This window comes from Talpa occidentalis, unplaced genomic scaffold, assembly GCF_014898055.3.
Source record: "Talpa occidentalis isolate TD23 unplaced genomic scaffold, MPIMG_talOcc4v2.1 talOcc4.5, whole genome shotgun sequence".
Lineage (NCBI taxonomy): Eukaryota > Metazoa > Chordata > Mammalia > Eulipotyphla > Talpidae > Talpa > Talpa occidentalis.
This window is the reverse complement of record NW_023604861.1, coordinates 90,106,758-90,131,204: the sequence shown is the minus strand read 5'-3', so window position 1 is coordinate 90,131,204 and position 24,447 is coordinate 90,106,758. Positions and strand designations below refer to the sequence as shown.

Here is a 24,447-nt window from a genome sequence, read left to right as displayed (position 1 = left end):
ATATATATATATAAAATAGTATGGGAATATATATGGTATCTCTGTATGTCAAGACTATTATTTAATTACATATGGATACTTAATGGTTTTGTAACATTCATTCAGCATTATTTCTTTTCCTCCTCTTTGTCTCCACGCCCCCCTAAACCCCTCCCCATCCCTGTTCATTCTTCAACTTTTTTTTCATAAAACATGGGTGGTCATAGATTTCAAGGTTAACCTTGGAAAATCTCTTGGATCATGTGGGCAGACTGTGTGGAAGACTCACCTCAGAGGAGTGGGAGAGTCAGAATGACTGCTTTTATATTATAAGTAGAATCTTATTTTTAGCTTTAGGCTGATGATGCTTCGGGGAATATAGTAGGGAGTTCAAGGTCCATTAGTGTGGCTTAGACTTTTTTTTTAAAGATTTATTTATTTATACAAGCACTGGGTACAGTCAGAAGTGCTAAAGTGCTAAAGGGTGAGAGGATTCACCAGAGCGGGGAACAGAATAGGCAGACTGACGAAGAAATACACTGCTGAGGGCAGGAGAGATCTGTGCACCATGTGGGACCCTCCTCCGGTAGCCGGGGAGCAGCCGGGGATCGAATCGGTGCTGCAGAGGCTGCAGGCAGCTTCACAGCCCAGCGCTCAACCGCTGCGCCACCAGGGGAGGCCCTGTAGCCTAGACTTTTGCTCACTTAACTTGTTGACTGCTGTCATGCGTGATGACTCAGCCTTATCGCAGAGGACCAGGGACTACCTCCAAGCCTAATGCAGCCCTTTCTGCTGACTGGGTGTCTTCAGTTCCAGATGCAGCAGCAGTTTGGATTAACCAAAGAGCAAACTAAGCAGCTACTTAGGATATAGTTAAGTTGGGGCACAACCTCGCCATTCCAAGAAAATGGGGAGGATATCATATTAGATGAACTTATTTAGCATTTAACTCTGCCATCCCAAGAATATAAAAAATAACTTGCTATATTTTTAACTTGCCATTGAGTTGTCTATCATATTCATTTTATTTTACTTTTAATTAAAGTGGGCATAGATCAGAGTTTTGATACTGATATTGCTTACAAGTGATCAAAGATTGGCCTTGATAACCATTCCCTAAATTTGCCAGGATCTTCTCCCCTCCTGGTCCATTGCACGTTTCCTGTTAAACATCTCTAGTTTCTATTTAGCCTCACATCACTAAATCCAACCTTTGCCAAACTGTTGGATTTCAGTTCCCAGACTTATCATTCCCGTTCCCAGACTTATCATTTCAGTTCCCTGATTATCATTTTGCTTTTAATTTTCTTCCCTTGAATAATATTTGTTTCAATATGACACAGCACAATTTTGCATTTATAAAGCAATGCCCACAGATGTCTACCACAAAGAATATACCTTGGGTCCTAAACTTACCCTCTAACTTCTGCCTCAGTCCAAACACTGCTTTGGGGGGAAATAGGATTGCTTTTTACAAGTTTACAATGTGGCCTGGTAATCGGCTTTAGGAGGTTTGGTGAAGAAGGGGATGAGGAGGAAGAAAAGGGAACAGTATTTAAACTTCCATTTGTCATTTTTAATTTTATTCTCATATCAAAGCTGATATTTAGCACTTCTACTTCTGTTTCAGCCTCTACCAATTGTTCAAGAAAATTAGCAGACAGGTCCCACAGTATGTTTGTAGTTGAGTGACAGTGAGGGAGAGATTATTAGAGTCATTAGAAGGTAAAGGAAAGAAAAGGTTCTAGACTTTGTTTTCTATAAGAAAATCATAGAAGGGACATCTACTGAAATTCCAGGAATGATAGGCAGAGATTTAACTTGTGAATAAAGTCTAGTCTTCTGGCCTCTCCTGACTTACCTCCACCAGCTTGTTGGCATGTTCACGGAAAACCTGGGCATATTCTTTCACTTCCTTCTCATTCCCACTCTTTGCAGCCTCAATGAGAACTAGCAAAGGGACGTTGGTTTCCAAGAAAGAATCAGATATGTGATCCATCACGGCTTTCCGAAGCTACAGTAAAAAAAGAAACAAATACAAAATTAAGAAATAAGAGAATGGTCCATTTATGAGTATTATTCATTTGGCAACATGGAGTAAATAACTTTGCAGGAATGAAGAGTTTAATCTATACCAGCTCTCATTATCCATACAAATAATGTTTCAACTCCTTTTAATTTTATTGGTATTTATCATATCAAAGGAAAACAAAGAGACATGACTGATGGATGGTTCTGAATTAACAATATAATGTTAACTTTAAAGTTGCATATTTGACCTGGAGCTCAATACTTTATAGACCTTCCCCAATCAATGGCCCACTTGCATCCTTCATGGGCTTAAATGTCTCCCTGCAGGCTTAAATAACCATACATTTCAAGGACAAAAGCAATTTAGAAACACAGGAAATCTAGGTGTCAATCAGGATGTAGGAAGATATTTAGATGAAGAGCAGGGCCTTGGAGCGGCCCCTAAAACCCTACTCATTTTTCAGTTTCCTGCCCTATCTAGGTTCATTCTTTGTATTTGATGACATTAGAATATAAAATATCTAACAATCTCAAAAATGTTTCTGTTCAGGGGCTACGATGATATAGTCGTTGTGCTTCAAAAAGAAGGGCTTATAATTATTCTTCAAGGTAAGTAAGAATGAACAGACCCAAATATCTGACAATGCATAATTACACATCAGTCCTACATTGTTAAAATGTGAAGTTGCATGAAAATAAAATGAAACTGTACCTCAACAATCAATGCAGTGCTGCTTTGTTCATAGTAAGGATATACATGGGAGAAAATACCACAAACACAAATAAACACCAGAAATGGTAAACAATGTGTATGCTTTCCAAATACACCTACTCAATAGTTTTCAAGCAAATCTTTTGATGCATATGAATTTAGTACTGATCAGAAGAACACTGAACAATAGTCATACTTCATTACCAGAAGGTATGCATGTGTGCATGTATAACTTACTCTGGGTGAGTTCTGATCTGGGTTTGCATTTCACCATATGAAATATAGTAAACTCTCTTCAAAGTTAACATTAATTATTTACTACCTTGACAATGTGCATTAAATTACTGTCTCAAAATAACATGGGTTTCTGTTGAGCTTGTATATTCCAGATCCATGGAATGTGCCAGGTATTCACCTAAAATCATTATATATCATACAATTTAATCCCCACACAAAAACAAAGGGATGAAGACTATTTTATACCAGTTTATAAATGAGAAACTACTATTTTGAAAATTTAATAATTTGCCTGCAAGCATAAGGTAACAAGTGGCAGGGCCCATAAAAAGATCTGAAGGTGAACACTTGAATCTGACCTGCCATGTCCTTCTTCTAGGATAGGGGTCACAAAGGGTAGGGAACTATCAGGAGCATAATCAAAATTGAACTTGGCAGGGGCAACAGAGATAAAAGAAACAGTCCAGATGAAGCAGGGAAGATGAAGAGAGTCAGGCTAGCTCACCAATCAAACCAGTATCTTTTTTTAAGATGATAAAAAATAGCAAATGTGAGAGCTCTGTGCCTCTGCATTCAAGTCTCTTTCTAAACCTTCAGAAAGATTAAGTTCACACAAAAATGAGCAACTTAAAATTACTGAGGTCAAAACTCATATAAAGTTCTTCTAAGAATAATGAGAATAAGAAATATAGTATCATCCCTACATACATTGAAAGCATGCCAGATAGATATGCTTGTAAAACAGATTCAAACTGTAAACTACAATTCTAATAAATTGTTCTACACTAAGAAAGGTATATAAGATATAAAGGAGCAACATTAATTAGAAAAATAAATTATAGTATGAGGTCATAAAGCTCAAGAGATAACTAAGTATATATAAAAAAAAAGCATCTGAAAAAGACCAAACAGGGATGAATAAACACAACGACTAATGTCTTAAGGGAAATAAAGGAGGTTTTTTAAATCCAAAGAAATCTTTTTAAAAAGAGATAAAAAAAGGATCTGAGGGAAGGTGACGTGTCTTAATGGTAGCCAAAGAAAATTTAATCTATGGCGACCAGAGGTACACAAAGAAGAAAATCAAGGCAAGAAAACAGAATGGCTACTTAAAATGACAACCCAAGAAAACTTTAATCAATCCATCTATCTATCCATCCATCCATCCATCCATCCATCCATCCATCCATCCATCTGTTACATTTTAAAAGGGCATATCAGGTAGCTGAGAATACTGACTCATAAATCAAGATAATTCTGTATTCTAAAGAAAAAAAAGGGGGGGATCCTTATGCATCAGGCAAATAGCACATAGCTAATAAAGGAAAATCAGATGATTATCAGACTTCAATATAAATCTTTATGCTAGAAGAAAATGAAGTGATGTACCATGCAAGAACACAGAAAATATTGCCCCCCCCCACAAAAAAAAAGAACCCTAACAACCAAAGTACCAAAAAAACTCCAGCATAAGAACTGGCAGTGACATGAGATATATAAACATAGAGAACAAAGAAATATAATGGTTAAAGGGAGCGAATATAATAGAAAATCATTGTATACTCTGGGATGAAAACAGAACAATATTGTAAAAATGAGAAGTAATAGAATAGCATATACATAAATGATTTTACTTGTTTATGCAATTTTAATTGAAGTGACAAAAATGAATATTGTTATTTTAACAGTGTTTAGAGGTAAAATTGAGCACATGTTAAGTTACAAGAGTGGATTTCTCATCTCTGACATCCTTTCTAATCAGGAACGTTGGTGTGGAAGAAAGAAGATGTAATATTGAAGAGTTTAAAGGAAAAAAAAGAACACCTGTAATCCTAGTGCTGAAGTGGATACATGAGATTTTAAATTGAACACACACACACACACACACCTCACACAATTTCCCATTTCTGTCTAATAAAAACCATGTGTAGCCCAGTAGCAATGAGGACCTTGAATTACAATTTTCCACTAAAACAAACAAGGGCTTCTTGGAAAAATGACTGATTCCAGATTCTCTGAGACTGGAAAGGTACAAATAAGCTTGAAATAACTTGTCACACCAGATAGCAAAATGTTATCAGACTATGAATGTCAGATGGAAGTAATTCAGGAGGTTTCCACTGGCCAAAGATTAGACAATTTTAGCTTCATGGGGATGAAAGTTTCAGTGAATTGAAGCTCATCAAATATGCTTAAATTCATGAGTTTATAATAACTAATGGGAAAACTTAATTGGTCACCTTCAGAGAATCACCTATCTCTAGCCCCATATTGTCAGATGATTAAGAATGCAATTCTATTGTGTTGGAACCTTCGCATAGTTTGAAGTTTATTATTTGTTCTGCCCTCATTTAACTAGAACATGCTGAAACAGGCCTTTTATTTTTTCTCTGCTAGCTCTACCTTCTTTCAGCCTGTGTTTCCTTCCCTAGATCTTCCTATTTAAAGGGTGGACCATAGGCTAGCAAAACAGCTATGTCCTGCACTCCTTAGCAATGTGAACACAAGGCCCTGACACAAACCTTCACTTTAGTCAGAATCTGCGTTTTAACCATGCTTAGGTCATTACCTGCACCCTAAAACTTTAGGAGAACTGCTCTGGAAAAAAGCTATTATTTCTGTCAAGTTTTTAGTTGCAAGTCTTAGAAACTAGTTTTAAGCAGAAAAGCTGTCCTGTTAGTTACAAGGACTGACCTCAGAAATGTTAAGAGGCCCTCTATCTTTGTGTCATTTGCCTTTGTTTTTGTTTCAAGATTTTATTTACTGGGCCTCCCTGGTGGTGCAGCAGGTTGAGCACAGCACTGTGAAGCTGTCCAAAGCCTCTGCAGTGCGGGTTTGATTCCTGACTAGGCAAGGAGATTCCCACATGGCGCGGCAGACCTCTCCTGTAGTGTCTGCTGCTCCCCTCAGCGGTGCTTTTGGTCTGTATGCCTGTTGTGCTCCCCTCTCTGTTTCAGTGAATCCTCTCACCCTCCCACGCCTCTGGCCTGTACCCCAGCCATTGTATAAATAAAAAATAAATCTTCATTTAAAAAATGATTTTATTTATTTATTTTTGTGTAGGAGAACTGGGGTACAGGCCAGAGGTATGGGGTGGGGAGACACTAAAAGGATTCACCAGAGACAGAGTGGGGAGCAGAACAGGCGGATCCACTGAAATATACTGCTGAGGGAAGCAGAGGGTGAGACAGGAGAGGTCCGCTGCACCATGTGGGTTAGCTTTTTGGCTGGGGACTGAACTCCGCCCTTTGTGGTGGTAGCGCTGACACTTAAACTATAGGTCACCAGGGAGGCCCCTTATTAGCTTTTTGATTCAATATTAGGCATACACACCTGATTTTTATCTGGGTGAAAGGCATAACCAACATCCAGTTGCAAGGGCAAAGGAAGAAGATTTGGGGAGCAAAGTGCATTGTTAGAGCAAGTGTTCTGACCATGTTACCTGCTCATACTAAAATACAAATAAAGAGAAATTCCCCGAATGCAGGATTCCTTTTTGGTGCTGATTCGAAACAAAAAGTAGTCAATAAAAAATAAATCTGGCAGAAAAATAATTTGGGTACTCAAGCAATGGTGGAAGGTGGAAAACAGATACACTGACAGGAAAGAGCTAAAAGGTCAAGGGCTGTTTATAAGCAAAGAACCAAACTATGGACTAGAATAGAAATGGCAAGTATGCTACCTTTCTTTTCTGTGATCACACCAGACATAATTAATCAATCACAGCATTCTTTTATGCTGAGCTCAAATACTATTTTATCATTCTCCTCAGCATGATGCTCCAGGTAGCCACTACAAATCAATCCTACTTCTGTATGATGAAAGCTTTCTTTCTTTGCTTTGCTGCAATTTAAGTTTTTTTGCATGCCAATCTTTAGGCAGAATTGGCTGTGTGTTTGAGCAACCCAGTTATATCATGACTTTCAGAAATCAAAATTAACTCTCAAGCCTAGGGTGGGCTGATGATATTTAACAAAAGTCTGACTGTTTAGCATCTGTCTTGTCATTTAGACAGATGTTTAGAGAAATCCTGTTAAGAATAACTGCATTAACATACCGAGCAAGGTTAAATTTGAGGTAGAGGGATATTTTAAATGGGCTAAAAATTTTGAAACCTTAAATCTTTTCATAGATACAGATGCTCAGGTTCCTCATGATTACTGACATACTGTACCATATTTCCTTAAACTTTAGTGTATAATTGTTACTAAAAATGAGAAATCAAAGCAACAATATCTCTGGGACAGGAGCCATCCAACTTAGAAGTGAGCCTCATTAAGTCAGGCAAATTTTAGCCAGTCTGAAGGTCAATTAAGGTAATCAGTCAGCACAGTAATCCACCCAAAGCCATTTTAATAAGCTAAGGCACCATCAATGCACATAGTCCACTGGTAATGAAGGTACTGTTAATTGTTTGGGCTGGGGGGGTCAGATATGGTGAGTGGAGGAGCCAAGGACATCTATGAAACTTGCAGATGAACACTCAGAGAATAATCAGTTTTTGCTTTTCATTTTCATTATAAGAGAAACACAAAATTCTTTGGTCACTCTATTAATTATCCTGATGGCACTATTTTCCATGAGGCAAATTCATTTTAATTGGGATTCTAACTTCTTTCCATATAGAACCAAGTATTTCTAAAAAAAAAAAAAACAAAAAACAGTACAACAGGCTTCGTGCTTTTCTCCATGCCCCCTGACTGCTCACCCTCCCCCAAATTATTGTTCTGCCAGATTTATTTTTTATTGACTACTTTTTGTTTCGAATCAGCACCAAAAAGGAATCCTGCATTTGGGGAATTTCTCTTTATTTGAATTTTAGTATGAGCAGGTAACATGGTCAGAACACTTGCTCTAACAATGCACTTTGCTCCCCAAATCTCCTTCCTTTGCCCTTGCAACTGGATGCTGGGTATGCCTTTCACCCCAATTTTTGGCTCTACCATATCAATTTTAAAAACACAATCGCCCTCATTAGCAACACCCAAGTGCATGACCTAAAGGGCAAAAACGTGATGGTTTAATTTTGCCAGTTAAACAATGCTTGCCCTCTATATATTTCCTCTGAGAGTGCTAATATAGTAAGGACAAATATCAGGAACTTGTCTTGTTGATAAAGTAAGAAGCACTGGGGCAAACATAGTAGATTGTTCTATTTGTGACTCCAGTGTCACTTCACCTTGTCAACTGCCAGGTAACTCTATAGTGTCTTCCCTCTTTGGCTCTGTACTTGGCCATGTGGCACACCTAGGACCAATGAATGGGAGCCACCATGATATATTCAGTGGTATGAAAGTCCCATTCATCATTGGGCAGGTTTGGTCTTATTCTCTACCATTCCCACAAGAAGGGAATACCCAAGTTAGATCACCCATTCAAAGAAGAGGTGGGCAAACTGAACAGAACTGAGTAACTCCAGTCATGCCTTTCTAGGCCATCCTAGGTCAGTTAAGAGCCATTGATCCCAGACACATTAGAGGGACTGACCGAGGTGACTACCCCAGACCACTGAGTAACTAATGCTATCATGTATGCCAATGAGATGTTGTACTGCACTACTGAGAAAATAGGTAACTGATTAAATAACAGGCCATTTAACTACAATAACTAAATTTTAGTTACTAAGTCATTTTTTTAGGAGAGAAATTTTGAAAATAATTTTTTGATCAATCATATTCATGAGTTTAGTGTCATTCCTAATCAGTTCTTTGGCTAAAGCATCATAGTAACTAACAGTCATTCACTCCATATGCTCCATTATTCAGTCATGGGCCAGACTTAAAAAAAATTACAGCTGTAATTTTTTTTTTGGATTTAATACATTCTTTAGTTAACAAGTTAATCAGTGGGGAAGGTGGGTTGGGTAAACTGGGTAAAAGAAGGCAGTTGTATGGTGAAGGATAGAAATAGACTTTTCATGCTAAACTTACTATAGTAGATACAGATGTTGATTATAAGGTTGTACACCTGAATCCTATATAATATTAAAAACCAATGTTAGGGCCTCCCTGGTGGCACAACCTATGAAGTTATCCACAGCCTCTGCAGCACAAAAGTTCTATCCCTGGCTAGGGAGCTACCCACATGGTGCAGCAGACCTCTATTGTCTCGCCCACTGTTCCCCTTAGCAGTGTATTTCAGTCAGTCTGCCTATTCTGTTCCCCTCTCTGTCTCTGGTGAATTATCTCACCCCCACACCCCTGGCCTATACCCCAGTTCTTGTATGTATAAATAAATAAATCTTTTTTTAAAAAAGTTACTTCAATTTTTAAAAGAATTTAAAAACTCCTCATCTCAAGGGAAAAAATAATTATGTGAAGTGATGGATGCTAACAAATCTTAGTGTGGTGATTATTTTGTAATATAAACATCAAATCTAAATCTAACACAATATTATATGTCAATCATATCTCAAAAAAACTGGGGGAAGAGAAAAAGTTTCATGGAATAACAAGTCATGGGGACTAGGACAGGAAAGGATTCATTGGGGCTCAGGCTAAAAAAACAGGAGCAGGTGCTTTGCTTCTGCTGGTTTTGTTTCCAGCCCCAGCACACACAGAATTATGCTAAAGTCCTCTTCTCCCACCACAGTAGATAAAAGCAACTGCCTTCGTGGGAAAAGGCAGTGAAACATTGTTAGGATATAAGGAAGTACTGGGATTGTTATGAATATCCAGATGGCACCAATCCAGCATGTCCAGCAGCTTACTGCGGTGTTGGTAAAAATGTTAGCAGAACATGGAGTCCACAATTGCTGGGTGCAGTCCAAGGATGCAAAGGAGAGGGTGGTGGAATTGAAGGTACATGTAGATAGCAGAAGCAGACTGCAGCAGTGGGGCATGGAGGCGATGTGGTAAAGAGGCGAGAGGGAAGGATGGGGGAACATTAATATTTCATCCTAACAAACTTCATTTAACGCTTATCTTGTACCAGTACTGCTCAAAACACTTAGAATAAATGAATTCTCTTTCACAAGAACTGGTTAATCTTTTCTCCATTGTATAGAAGAAGAAATTGAAGCAATAAAATTAAGTTACTTGCCCACACTCATTATGACTAGTAAGGGGCATTTGTAGGACTTGAACCCAGGTTAACCCTAGAGTGTACTAATACACACTCTCTCTCATATGTCTGCATTGTGCCATTTTTGCATATATCATAGACCAAAAACAATGGTATTTATGACAGTGACATATACATTTCCAGGAATACACATGATCTAGCTTCCTGGATGATGTGTAGAAAACAAAGAATTCTGGAAGCTTCCCTGTAGCAAAAAGAAGAAAACCCTAGTAGAGATGATGGAAGAACAGACACAGTGGCAGATGATGGACACTGTGAAAAGGAGTCAGAGCTACCGTCATCCCTGAGCTGAAAGGGGCTTATTGGAGACTCACTATGAGACTGTGACTTCCTCGGGCTTTAATAAACTATAAATAGAATTGGAAGACTCAAGATTCAAGAAACATAGACTGCAAAAATGTGTTGATAGATAATACTTGCACTTATGTTACCATCTTATAACTTGGGTCAAAGTGTTTCAAAATAATACCTTGTGAGAATTCCACAATGGTTTAAACAAAGGGAAGAGGGCTTCCTCCCAGAAGTGACTGGGATCTGGCTTTTATGCTTGGAGATGGTAATTGGAGATGTGTGAAAATCTCTGAGCCAGATGGTGGCAGAGGTGAGCGGGGAATCTGCCTTATTATGCAGAGATCTTTGAAAGCTACAGATGAAGGTTAGTACTGTGACAGTGTAGCATTCTAGCTTTTATTCTCACTATTATGAGTTTTATTATCAAGCCATATTCATGCTAAATATACTGCTCTACCTATTACACATTCTGTGAGCACAGGCACATCCAAAAGTGGGAGCCACAGTCCTCTGCAGCCAGAACCAGGGACTCTTTGAACTTGGTATCATCCAGCAAGTGTGGAACACATAAATACTGCCTTCATTAGCTCATGGGCCCTGTGATTTGTGTCCCTGATGAAGAGGAGCACATTTTTTTGACCCCTCCAGTAAACAGGCGATGTAATTCCCCTGTAAATTGACTATTAGAATGGTTTAAATGCCCTTGCCTACAAGCTGAAAGGCATAGTTAACACTTTTTACATAAGCTAGAAGACCAAAATTTAGCTATCAATCAACCAGGGCAGAAAGGAATGACTTGACAAAATCATTCGTTAAGTCTGACAGGAGTCAAGAACACAAGGCTTTCTTCCAACTGTTTAAATGTATGTGTGACAAGGGAATATTAATTGTGTAAGACAAGACATTTAAAGGTATTAGCTCAGCACTACCAGTCTATTTTACCCAATTAAGGTTATTCATCAATGTAAATAACTGCATTTCTTTTGTAAACCTAGAGGAATGCAGTTGATGGATCATATGTATTCTAACAGTTTGCTTCCTTATTCCATGGGAGGGCAGAGTGATGAAAGGATAGACATTGTTTAACTTTCAAAAGGAAAAAAATAAACTGTTTCAATAAATGACCAAAACTCATCTGCCTATGGGGTGGGGCAGGAGGAGTGTATGATGTATATTGAGCTGGCTTCAAATAGATGCTGTAAAAGTGTTTTGCACAAAGTTTAAAAACCTGCACCCATTTGATGAATATGAAACAGTTCCCTGAAAAAGACAGTACAAGAAAAAGTGGCTCTCCTCAACCAACAAGAGTTATAGAAGCTTAAATTTGGATGAGACTTTGAAAGCAGCATGTTCAATTTCAAAATACCCAATGAAATAACACCTTTGTGATTCTTTATAATAGACAGATATTCATTTTTTAAAAATTTCAATTTTATTAATATATACTTGATAATAAACTGTAAGATAAAGTGTGCATTGTAGTGATTTGATATCACAAATGTCTTTTCTCACATCTACTATTAAGGATATTTAGATGTTATGCCAAAAAATGAGACAAAGAAATGCACAAAAATATAATGGAAAATATAGTGATGCAATTAGACCAAAGGAGGTAGGATCCTTGTCACAGCAGTCCCCCCTTATCCATTTTTGCTTTCTATGGTCACAGTGGTCAATGATAGTTCAAAAGTACTACAAACAATAAGATATTTTGAAAGAAAAAGGGAAATCACAGTCACATAAGTTTTATTACAGTATATTATACTTATTCTATTTATTATTAGTTATTGTTTTTAATTACTGTGCAATTGACAAATTAAGCTTTATTATAGGTATGCAGATACCTGTAATATATAGGTAGGCATACATATATAAATATGTATATATAAATTGGTGTATATATATATGTATGTCTATATGTTTCAGTATTATTCAGAGTTTCAGACATCCACTGTGTTCTTGAAATGTACACTGCAAATTAGCGGGGTCTACAGAGAGGAAAAATATGCTTTATCTCTTACTTTATTCCACTCTCTCTACTCAGTGATTGCTATTCACTCATTTATTGTCTGGGTAGTATTTGGGAGGGGCACTTAGTATACCAAGTGCTATGTTTGCCCAGGGATACAGAAAAAAATAAGACAAATAATCTATTATTTTCCTGAAAACTCCTCTAATGGTTCTCCATTCCCAATTATTAATAAACAAGAGTGATCAACTTCACCATATGCATACCTGGCTTGCTTTATAATGATGGTGCCTGTTAGAGACATGCATGCATCGTTTCAGTTAAATGTGTTAAATGTGTTAAGTTTCCTTCATTCACATCATATTGCTAAATAATTTTTTCCTCACCTGAAGGTACACTCAACATTTCTCCACCTCTCCATTAGAAGAGGCATATTTTCAAAACCCAGTTTGTTAGCCAGGTGATTAGGCATTTCACAAAGTTGGGGTATTGAGTAGCATGGGTGAAGGTTGAAAAGATATTTCTCATTCAACTATCCCACTAAAAAAAAGACCGATTCTTCTGCATATTTGGAAGATATACTCATATTTGGAAGGTTTCTGGCTGCCTATTATCTTTAATAATAATCCTTTGCATGTTCATTTTTATAGCTTGCGAAATCTTTCCTAGACGTTATTTCATTTGACCTTCTTTACAATGACATGGTGGGGTGAGAGGTGTTGTTTGCAGAGTGAGCATAATTTTCTTTGTCATATAGATAAAGAAAGGGAGGATCCACTGGTTGTAGACAGCAAATGCTAGACTCACAGGCCTTCTAGCTCCATTAATAGTGCTTTTTACTTAGGGTTACATGTTTATAATTTATCTGTTCAAGTTCACAAATCCCACGGCATAAAAGTCATCTTTTTCCTTCCTTTACTCCCACACCTAGTCAACCATTTACCCCACCATTATATCTCTTCAGTATTTCTAGCCAAGAGGGGAATCTAAGATTAGGTACCTGGCAATTACATTCTGAGTATCTAATTATACCATTGATTAATTGGCATTGTGTACAAGTTGCTTGAATCCAGGGTGAGAGAGTTAAGTGTTATATCAGATGAGTTCTCCCCAGTAAGGACTCTTAGAAATTTATGAAATTCTGCTCAGAGAGAAGACTTGCATCAGCAATTGGAGAAATCATCACTGAATGGATGGATTTGATTGGCAGACTAACACGGAAGCCTAAAAAAGTGTGTGGTTAAAGAGTTTGAAGCAAGATACAGAATAAATCAAAACCATATTTCTTCCTAGTGGGGTGAATTGTGCACACCTGCCAGAGTGTTTAAGCATTGTACCTGGTGAGTTATCTGGCCCAATTCTTTCCCATGCCCTGCCATTCCACATATACAGCACAAGTCCTGTGGGTCTTAAACGATTCCAAGTAGTAAACACAGAGCCATTGGGAGAACCCTAGTCAAAACTCACCAATTCCCACTCACGGTATCAGATGAGTGACAGTTCAAACTCACTTGAATAGGATTGGAATCTTGAGGAAATAAGATGTTGTTAGGTAAAGGAAGAAGGATGATGGACACTCATTATAAATGAACCTCTGACATTTCTGACCACTTGTGGTCATTAAAGAGCCCATCACATTTTCAACATGGAAACTATTCACCATGCTTTTCTGATCTGTTCAACTATGGATAACTATGTGCCTCTGAGCTAACTTCTCTCTCCAGAGTCTGCCACTGTGTGCTATACTTCTCCACTTCCTGTCTTTAACTATTGCACAGTGTTGCATTTCCAACAGCTGCTGAATTTTTCCCTGGAGGGACTTCATTTCAGACAGAGGACTAATGATTATTCCACATTCCCAAGTTTGTGGAAATCCTATAAAATGACTGGTGCTGTTGCTGTTAAAGGAAAAGGCAGGAGATAGAGCCAGATTTAGATCCCCTAATTTTTCAAGGTTTCATGGTATCTGGACTCTTCCACTGTATTTATTTTATCACACATAGGTTTACTTCCACGCCGTGGGCCAGCCTAGTAGTACATGTGCCAGTGTCGTAGTATATTTGTTAGTCTTTGCAATCAGCTGGTCATTCAACTTGGCCATTGTAGCACAAAAGCTAGCAATATAACTTTTAAATATAGAATCATGCAGAGGAATGTTATCTTATTCCCCAAGATTTCCATTGTTAAATGAATTTCCATTGCTCAAATGAAGTGAAGTGTCACTCAGCTGATACCTGGAGAGAGAACTGGTAAATTTTGCCTGGGGTTCCCCCAGGGGCTCTTGTATTTGGGACACAGTAGTTGCAGGCACATGTTCTAGATGGTTTCACTGGTGGATTTTAGTGTTATAGCCTTTTCACTCCATCCATGCCTCTCAGTTGCATCACTGTTGCAATTACCTGGTTCCATAATCCCACTGCTCACTAATAATTGGGCATCTGCTATACCCAGCAGCTACCTGCTAAAGAAAAGAATCATGGATGCTAGAGATAGCCTCTAAAAGATCCGAAGTGGCCAGTTTTGTATTTTTTTACCAAGTGGACTTTTGTTCTCTTTTTACTTTATTCTCTGCTAGAAAACCTAGAATGTTCCAATGATCACTATGTAATTTCTTTTCTAGAAAAAGCTTTGAGGCAAAGTATGAAAAGGCTAGATTTAAGAGCAGGGTTATCTTTTCCTTAAAATTCTTCAATTAGCAGGGTATGATTGGGTTGCTTGGCTTATTTGATTAAAGATTTCAAACATGTACTGGCCACCGGATGCTTATATTGTCTTCTAACTGGCAAAAGTATTGAGGATACTTTCACAGAACGGTCTAACACACAAAGAATGTACCCCATAAGTGCAAGGCAGGCTGATTGCTATGGAAACATACAGACACAATGACTAATCAGTCATAAGTGATTCCCTTTCAATTAATTATTATGACATCTTTGGCTACAGACTCAAGATCACATTGATCTAAGCTTACAGCAGTGGCTGCAGGAAATCTGCTCAGCTAGGCAGGGTTCATTACTGCTGACTTCTTCCTGTTCCTGCAACCCTGCACCTCCCATGCTCAACTGCTCAGACTCCCAGTTAACTTCTGACCAAAGGTGCTTTTCAACTTTTCTGATATCCCCTTTATTCAGATGCAACTTAGACTACAGCTATTTAAGGCAGCCTGATCCTTACTGAAATTGAAGAAATCAATTTATAATATGTAACTTCTGCCTTTAACAATTAACAAAATTGATGCACTCCTGAAAAACTAAGAAAGTATGGGATGATAAAGAATAAGACTAGGACGGTTAATCACCCAAGATTCTGATAAGCACTTATATTTGGATCAGATGGAAAAGTACTCTTATCACCAAAGTGCTTGAGACTAATGGTCCATTTTTAATTTTGGAATTGCTAGGACACCATCAACTGTTTCTCGCTGAATATATCAGACAGGTCTGTTAAGTCCTCTGATCTGCATTTAATCAGATCTCCCCATCTCCAAAATAAAATGAAAGCTCTTTACTTTTCCCCTATATGATTAATTAGAAAAAGAATTATCAAAATTGTATCCATGGTTCAATATGTGGCATGGGACTGGGCAGATGTGGATGGTTTAAGAAGGGAATGGGGATAATTTTAAATAGAAACTCTGTTGTTTTGATTACTATTGAGAGTCTCAAAACCCATTATTGACTGATATTTACCTTATACTTTTCCTATTAAGGGAATTTTAATAAAAGCTATAAACAAAGACCAAAGTGTATTAACTTTAACAACTATAGTCATTAAAAGAACAGGCATCAGGGTCAGTCCAATTGGGTTCTCTAACTTATGAGCATCATCTCAGTAAGAAATTTATCTTACTGTCAGAACTTCAATACTCAATTTGCTTAAAAAAAATTATAGTAATACCCCTTCTGCACAAATCTTGCAGGGACAGAAGATGAAGTGTAATTAAAGAATGGATACCAAGCAATGTCAAATAGTTTCAGTGATAGCTTTGCTTTTCTGACCTTCACGCATAACCCAGTGGCAGCAATGGGAACAATGGCTCAGTGGGTCAGATGATCAACAGAACTGATCATTTCAGTGACAACACCCAGTGTGCAGTGCCCCAGCCTCACCATGTTCAACATTCAGGGTTATGGAAAGGTAAGCCAAAGACTGATTTTGAAACCATGTAAATTCATAATAGTCGTAAAAATATTGTGTATGTATAATATTTGTAAAAAAAAAAAAAGTGTAGAACTCTATTTAACTTGCTCAAGTTGAGGATAGAAGAGTTCCTCACTAGAGTTGAGCTGAGTTCTTTACTAAAGTTTTTTTTTTTTTTAAAGATTTATTTTATTTTATTTATACAAGCACTGGGTACAGTCAGAAGTGCGGGCGGGTGAGAGAATTCACCAGAGCCAGAGCAGGTAGCAGAACAGGCAGAAGGAGTGAAGTACACTGCTGAGGGGAGCAGCGGGCGGCAGGAGAGGTCTGCGCGCCATGTGGGACCCTCACCCATGTATCGAACCGGCGCTGCAGAGACTGCGGGCAGCTTTGCAACCCAGCGCTCAACCGCTGCACCACTGGGGAGGCCCTTCTTTACTAAAGTTTTTAACTGGACCTTAAACTTAGGAAAATCAGATAAAGAACATCAGTTTTAGAACACTAAACCAAAATCAGTGGTTGATAATTATAAAAACACTACTCTTAACTTTCTAACCACAGTACTAAAATTGCCTAGAAAGGGTACCAAGTGCTGGGGAAAGGGATGAGCTTCCATTTCTAATGCAGACACAGGCAAAGGGGGCTTAAGGATGTTGAAGAAAAACATTTTATTTTAGAAAGAGACTTCAGAGGTCCCTTCAACTTCTAAGACCCTATGACTCCATGAATTCTGAATCCGCCTCTTTTTTTCCCAAAGACAGTTGAGAAGTAAACCCAAAAGATATTTTTGCTTTCATTTCTTATCTCTCTCCAATTTCTATTCCCTTATCCTGACTTGGGGTGGGGGTGGGGTAACTGACTATCCTTACATACTTATAACCATATTATCATTCAGCTTTTCAAATAAGCATTTAAAGAGATTGTATCCTTTCTCAAGATAAAGATGGGTGTGAGTTTTCTACCTCTCATTGGGGGCATTCTTTGTTGAGACAATTGGATTCCTTAGCATTTTTTTTCTGTATATGAAGGAAATCATCCATGCTCCAGTCTGACAAAAATACCTGTTCTGGGTACAGTTTTCTGAAATGTGGCACCATATGTGCATCAGTAAACATTATGTGTAGAGTAAATTAAACCGAGTCTTATAATTAGGCAGTAAGGAAATTACTGTAGACCTGAAAGAGTAAATCAGCAGTATTAAAATGCTCTCCATTTTCTCTGAAGCACTTCAGAGTGCCATAAAAAGCCTGTGTCACTGTGATAAACATCAAGAAGAAATGCTTTTGGAGCAAGGCAACCTAAAAGACACCACAATTCAAATAGGTCTTCAAATCTGGAGTCCAAGGTGTCATCTCATAAAATTTAAAAGTCAGCCCTTTTGTCACTAATGTAGGAGAAAAAAGAAAACCACCTGACATTGAGACTTTTAGGGGAACTTTCTCATAAGGCAGGTGAAGTAAAGCCTTTAATAGATAGATTCCCTGGAGCAGAGCCAAGACTAAGGAAAGATTCACCCTTCATAAACAAAATAGCAACACTGTAAATAAAGACAAGATGGGTAGACCTGAATTTTTCTTCAAATGGCTCAGAACCACCCTGATGACAATCCTATCTTTATTTCCTCTAATGATATTTTGCTCATTATGGAACTTTTGTATTCATTTTTATTTCCTTTAATGAAACATATGATATGTCTTTTAATCCCTGATTTTTTGGTGCCCCCTAAAATCCTGTGTCAATGCTAGTGCCTCATCTCTTGCCCTTTGTCTTGTCCCTGCCCCAGGAAACACAGATCTTGTTAAACCCTATTACCTGGTGCAGTGAGCAATCAGACCACCCATTTCTTTCTTTCTTTTTTTTTTTAAGATTTATTTATTTATACAAGAACTGGGGTATAGGCCAGAGGCATGGGAGGGTGAGAGAATTCACCAGAGACAGAGTGGGGAGTAGAACAGGCAGATGACTGAAAATGCTGCTGGGGGGAGAAGCAGGCAAGACAGGAGAGGTCTGCCGCACCATGTGGCTAGCTCCCTGGCAGGCTAGGAATTGAACCCGCACTGCAGAGGCTATGGACAGCTCCATAGCACTGTGCTCAATCCACTGCGCCACCAGGGAGGCCCCTGGAGACAACCCATTTCTAACTTTGGAGCGGAATCTTATGTGCGGATTCTCTTCCCTTGAAACACATGCTGTATCTATGATTTGGTGAGGTCTACTAGAGGCCAAGTTGATTTGAAAGGAGTTGGAGGGCTTCATGAATTCTCAAATACCTTGAGGTTTGAACGTTCCTTGAGGACTGCCTTGAGGTTTGAAAGTTCCCATTATCACAAACACTGCAGGTGGAATTCAAACCTGGTAGGACATCATAATTCTCTGGACAGATTGCTACACGGTAGAGTTTAAGGTGCAACCATATGTACATGAAATCATCTCTCCCAAGATGAAGCACTACATTGCAGGTTCTTAAACTGACCCTTCTAAAGCTAGCTGAGCATCAGAAAACTCTTGAGTTGAGGCTAAAGTTCTCTATTAAAATGGAACTAGCCATTATTATCATAGTATAAATGGACCTGTTAACAAATCAAGCTCTTGAAACAAAGATCTTGTAATTAGATCTATTAACAAATATACCTCTTAGAAATGAAGAGAAGTTGATTAGGCTATTTCCTGGATGGAGTGCTATGATGAGAGGGTTCTTCCTTCCTTTGACAATTGTAAAGCACAAGTTTACTTTATTTGGGGGGACTAAGACATGCCCTGAAGAAATAAAGAATAGGACGAGAGTACAGGCAAAATGTATAAACAACTTAAATCCACTGCAAAAAGTGTCATAATAAAAGTATCTTAAAATGCACTAGGAGGGCCTCCCCGGTGGCGCAGCGGTTGAGTGCTGGGTTGCGAAGCTGCCCGCAGCCTCTGCAGCGCCGGTTCAATCCTCGGCTGCTCCCTGGCCACCGGAGGAGGGTCCCACATGGCGCACAGACCTCTCCTGCCGCCCGCTGCTCCCCTCAGCAGTGTACTTTGGTCCTTCTGCCTGCTCTGCTCCCCGCTCTGGCTCTGGTGGATTCTCTCACCCTCCCGCGCTTCTGACAATACCCAGTGCTTGTATAAATAAATAAATAAATCTTAAAAAAATAAATAAATAAAATGCACTAGGAGCCTATTGGATAACTCTACTTACAGGAATTGGATAAAGTTGATGATAAAGTGACATTTACGTTAAGCCTTATAGGGCAAAATTATGACTTTCCTGGAAGGAAAAAAAAAAAAAAGGAAGTAGAGAGGGCACTCCAGGCAGAAGCAATAGCAAATGGAAAGTTATGAGGATGCATAGGTGCAGGCTTCATATACTACTGGAGTGAGGGCAGGGAGGTTGGAGTCAAGGGGCTGATTATGAGGCTGTGATCATGGCTTCCATACAAGGCAATGGGAGCTGAAAGGAAGGAATGGATTGAAATGCATTTAGAAGGGAAATCAGCTGGGCTGAATGACTGAAGGAATTTAAGGAATGGTGATGGGATGACAAACTGCCTTTGAAGATACCCTGGAAATTCATTCAGCCATGAAGGAGAACAAAGATAGATCAAAAATAGAGTAAACAGATCAAAGATAGAGTAAACAGATATTATAAACTACATCACCTTCTTCACCATTTCTACCCAAACAAAGAGCATTGCTGAATTCCCCCAGCCATCCCCTGTGACAGCCGCAGGAGTCAGTAAGGCAGAAAGTGATGCGATCCCAGAGCAAACGGGCTTCCACCAGGGCTGGTAATGACAGCAGGATTGGCAGAGCCTGCAGGAAGATGACTCACTTTCTAAATTTCAGATTTATCCAGCCTTCTCGGGAAATGGGAAGATAAAGAAATATCAGCAGTCCTGATGGAAATTTCCTAGGGGAGAGCTGATGCCAGAAGCTATTTCAGGTAATAAAAGGTAACCTCCACAAGGAAGGGTCAAATGGAACAGACATATTTGGCCACAAGCTGGCTGCAATGATCCACTGAGTACATTCAGTCAGAATCAAGGCAACTAGCTGCTATCATCAGCTCTAGAAACGCCTCAATTCAGACCATAGTAGCGAACTTTTGCACAGCACACTTTAAAATTATTTCCCTTTCTATGACAGTTTAGGATAAGACATCTCAGACTAAACATAGCTTCCAACAGTGAATATAGGCCAACCTCTCTCTTATCCAAGGTGGGTGTTCTGAAATGAAAGTTCTGGTAAGCTTAAAGGGCCATCTAGAAAACAACCAACAAAAATTTAAAAAAAAAAAAAAAGAAAGAAAGAAAAAAAAAAGACTTGCTTAAATTATCATCTTCGAAAAATCGTTTCCTGACATTTCCTGCTCAGGAATGTCATCCTGGCCAACATGATAAGAATTCTTTCTATCATCCTAGGATGGGTCTTCCAGTCAGATCAAGGAACTCAATGGATTTCTCACTGCACAGAACAGGAGAAAGTGTCAGAGAATGGATCAAATGCAGACATTCACTTGAATGTCTTTTGGGATTTCGTCATTGCTATTTTCTCCTTCCGCTTCTCACCTTTCCTGGACTTCTGGGTTGGGAGAAATTAGCAGAAGAGAACAAAGTGGCAGTCGAAAAGTCTACTTGATCAGGAATTTTCTTATTCATACATATGCTATAAACTTGCTTGATCAGCATTTTGATTACTTATTCTTGAGCAAGCTTATGGGCGCCTTCTGTACTTTAGACATGCTAGTGAGAAAGATGTCAGTCAAGCCTGGCATCATCTGTAAGCTCGTGTTAATGCATTCAAAGTCAATATAAGTTGACTCATAGGAATACACTCAACCGCACATGACTTGAGCTGTGTCTTCATAAGAAGACTTTGCCCACAGTGATCATTCAAGAACTGTTTTCACCTGATAATATCATGTAAATTGAATTTGACATGATGAGTGTTTTCAGTAGATAAATAAGTATGTGATGGCATGACATTCAGTGTTATTGTATTGGGATTTTGCTAAGGTAGAGGTGAATATGTAACAGGTGACCAAGGGGCATGTCCCAAGGAGGTTCCTCACTAACCATGCCACTTGTGTAAGTATCATGAGAGTCCCTAAGGCTGGCCTTCACAGTGCTCCCGCACCCACACCTGCTATCTTGTCCTGCTCCTTCTGGCCATTTTGATACTCATCTCTTGGGTTTCTGATACCATTTCTGTTTACCTCTCTCTGAGTCGCTTATGTTCTTTACATATTTCAAATCCCAACTGCTGTATGATCATTTTCTGGTCTCCACAATTCTATGGCGGCACAAAAATCTGACCTATGGTCCAGACTCCAGGGATTATTAGATCTGACATAGGTTTTCAGTATGAAGAACATGAACCTTAACAGTTGGAGTCAATTGACTATTTTATATTTTTTTAATGGAAGTTATGTAGATAACCTGTGTCCTGAGGAGGAAGAGCAGATTCAAGTCCAGAAATAAATGATTTTAAAATGTTTTGTTACAATGAATCTAAAAATAATTGGCTCCATAATGAGCAGATGTGAGATAAAGAATTGAATGCTTTAAAATTCCTTTTTTCTGTAAATGTTTGGAAAGTCTATAATTCACCCTTTGAGAAGTCAGCTACCTAAACATAATAGCACTTTTTTTAAAAAGAGGATCCAATGAACCATAACAGCTGGAGACCTGAAACATGATATTGTATCACAAACAAGAATCCTATTTTTCAACATTCACCAGAGATTTTTTTCTTCGGTCTGCAGTGCCATCCATCCCACTCCCTAAAGTAATAGCAGTACTATTGAAAATCACAAAGCAACTTTACATATTTCTGTGACCCCTCTTTCTTCTCCAACTGCATCCCCCAGAGTAGATTAACATAGAGCTGATCCCAGACCACATGCTGGCTCCTGGGAGAGAAAAAGCATAGAAGGGTCATGAGCAAATGCCTCTGAGCTGATTGCCTAGGTTGAGGCCTCCACACACTCACCCGCTGTCCAAGGGGGGCATCGTTGTTTCCATCCTCATCTGTAAAATGAGCGTAGTGAAGATCTTTTCTGTCTTACAGAACTGGCGTGAGGAATAAATTCAGTCATTTCCTGGAGAAACTTGGGTCACTGCCTGGCACATTGTAAGGTCTCACCACACATCAGCTATGATTTAATTTACATACTGTGAACAGTGATTTCACAAACTCTCTCTGATGACTGTCCACCTTTCACCAGAGTGCTTATATAATGAATTGGGTCACAAAGGGGACAGCTGGAGAAAATTCTAGAACTATAATTACTTCTTATTAGTTCTGGAAGATCTTTCTGTAATTCTATCTGGAGGCAGGGACTTGCTAAACTGACCTTTAAACATACCACACGTGACATGTTTTGCATGCTTTTTTATAATCTTTTGTTTTATAATCCACTCTACTAAATATTCATCCCAATGTGAAAGAATTCTATACAGGATTTTCATTGTCTGTTGAAAATAATTCTGATTGTAATAGCCAAAGTGACACTTCTGTCAAATTGACACTTATTGCATTTCATTGCTGGAATGATTGTGATGGTTATTAAGGGTGAAGGGATAAGAATTAGGCCCTTGATTGGTTTTGGGAATGAGAGAGTTGCTAAACTTAGCAACGCCCAAATATGTCTATGTTATGATTATTATTTATTAGCTTCTTACAAGGAAATATTTGGGTCCTGATTTGCTTATCAACATGGAAAAACAAAAAGACTAATAAAGAACCAAAATAATAGCCTTATAAGCCGGTGTCTCTGTAAGCTCAGGAAACATTAAGAAACTATGCCTAGAATAGTTCACCGGTAGCACATGGAAGGAGGGCATCAGAGAGCAGCTGGAGAGACTGATTGGTCCATTCTGAGCAATGGAGAAACCAAGTGGGCCCCTAGGTACCCAGTGGAGAGTCAGCCAAAAGCATTCGTTTTTCTAATGGTCTGATTCCAGAATCACAGCAGTGACAATAGCTCAGATATGGGGCATACTGTGCTCACAGCTCTAAAATTAAAACATAATACTTAAAACTGGCAGTTATATTCCCCTAAATCCATTTTTAATTCCAAACAAAATATTCCTAAGAGGATTCTTCTTTACCACTGCTCACCCTTATGGGTTTAATTGGCAACATGGATCCATGCCAATCTGTTTTGAAGAATATCCTTGGGTTCCTGTGACCTTTTTCACAATTTATGGCTCCTCAGTTCCTTGAAATATACTGCCTGGAGAAAGGGGTTCTAGTTACTTGAAAATTCTACTTAAACAGAAATCCTTTTTATTCTATTACTCTTGATTTTTTAAGTGTCCACAAATTTAAGTTCACTTTCTTTCATTAATGAAGTCCAAGATAATGGTCAAGATTGACTTTATTTCTTTTAAATTTGGTGACCAAAACTTTGCAAGATTCCAGGGTCACCCTACTAAAGCCCAACCTTAGGGCTACGAGGAATCGGAAGGAGATAGAGTGAGAACTTAGGGAAGTTACCAGAAATATTTTTTTTTTTAAATTAAATCCTTGATTTCAGTTTTTTTTCCCCTTTTGTGCTTTGATTTCTGTAAATACTGTTTAAAGTTGGAATCCATGCTTATAGGAAGTGGACAGGGATAACTGAGGGTTTTCATTTAGAAGCTGTTCTAACACAGGCTTATCTGTAATTAACAGAAACTGTTCTAGCAACATGGAAAAATTCATTTGAGCCACTAGCATTCTCTAGGCCATACTTTATAGCTCCTGTCAGAGACTTGGGTAAAATCTTGTTAACCCAATTAACTAGCTACCCAGCAACCAAATCAGTGTCACTGCATGTTCCATCTGCACAAATGCTAAGTAGCTTTTGTTTAGAGAAGGCTTTGTACCACTACAGGTGTACATGAAGATATAGAAGAGAAGAGAAGAAAGACTAAAATATCCCAACATATGGGCAGGAACAGATGGGGCCCATCTTAATTCTAGAAAGGCAGACTGGTGAAGAGAAAGATGTTTAAACCAAATTCAGGGATGTGGCATA

General features: G+C 38.6%; 1 protein-coding gene across 8 annotated transcripts in view; it reads right to left on the bottom strand.

Moving 5' to 3' along the window:
- CTNNA2 (catenin alpha 2) overlaps window positions 1-24,447 on the bottom strand; it is a 1,153,910-nt gene that overhangs the window by 270,642 nt on the left and 858,821 nt on the right. For all 8 annotated transcript variants that reach the window (XM_054701781.1, XM_054701778.1, XM_054701779.1 and 5 more), the window contains one exon: window positions 1,841-1,993. In XM_054701781.1, coding sequence (XP_054557756.1) covers window positions 1,841-1,993 — 153 coding nt within the window. The remainder of the gene's footprint in view (window positions 1-1,840; window positions 1,994-24,447) is intronic.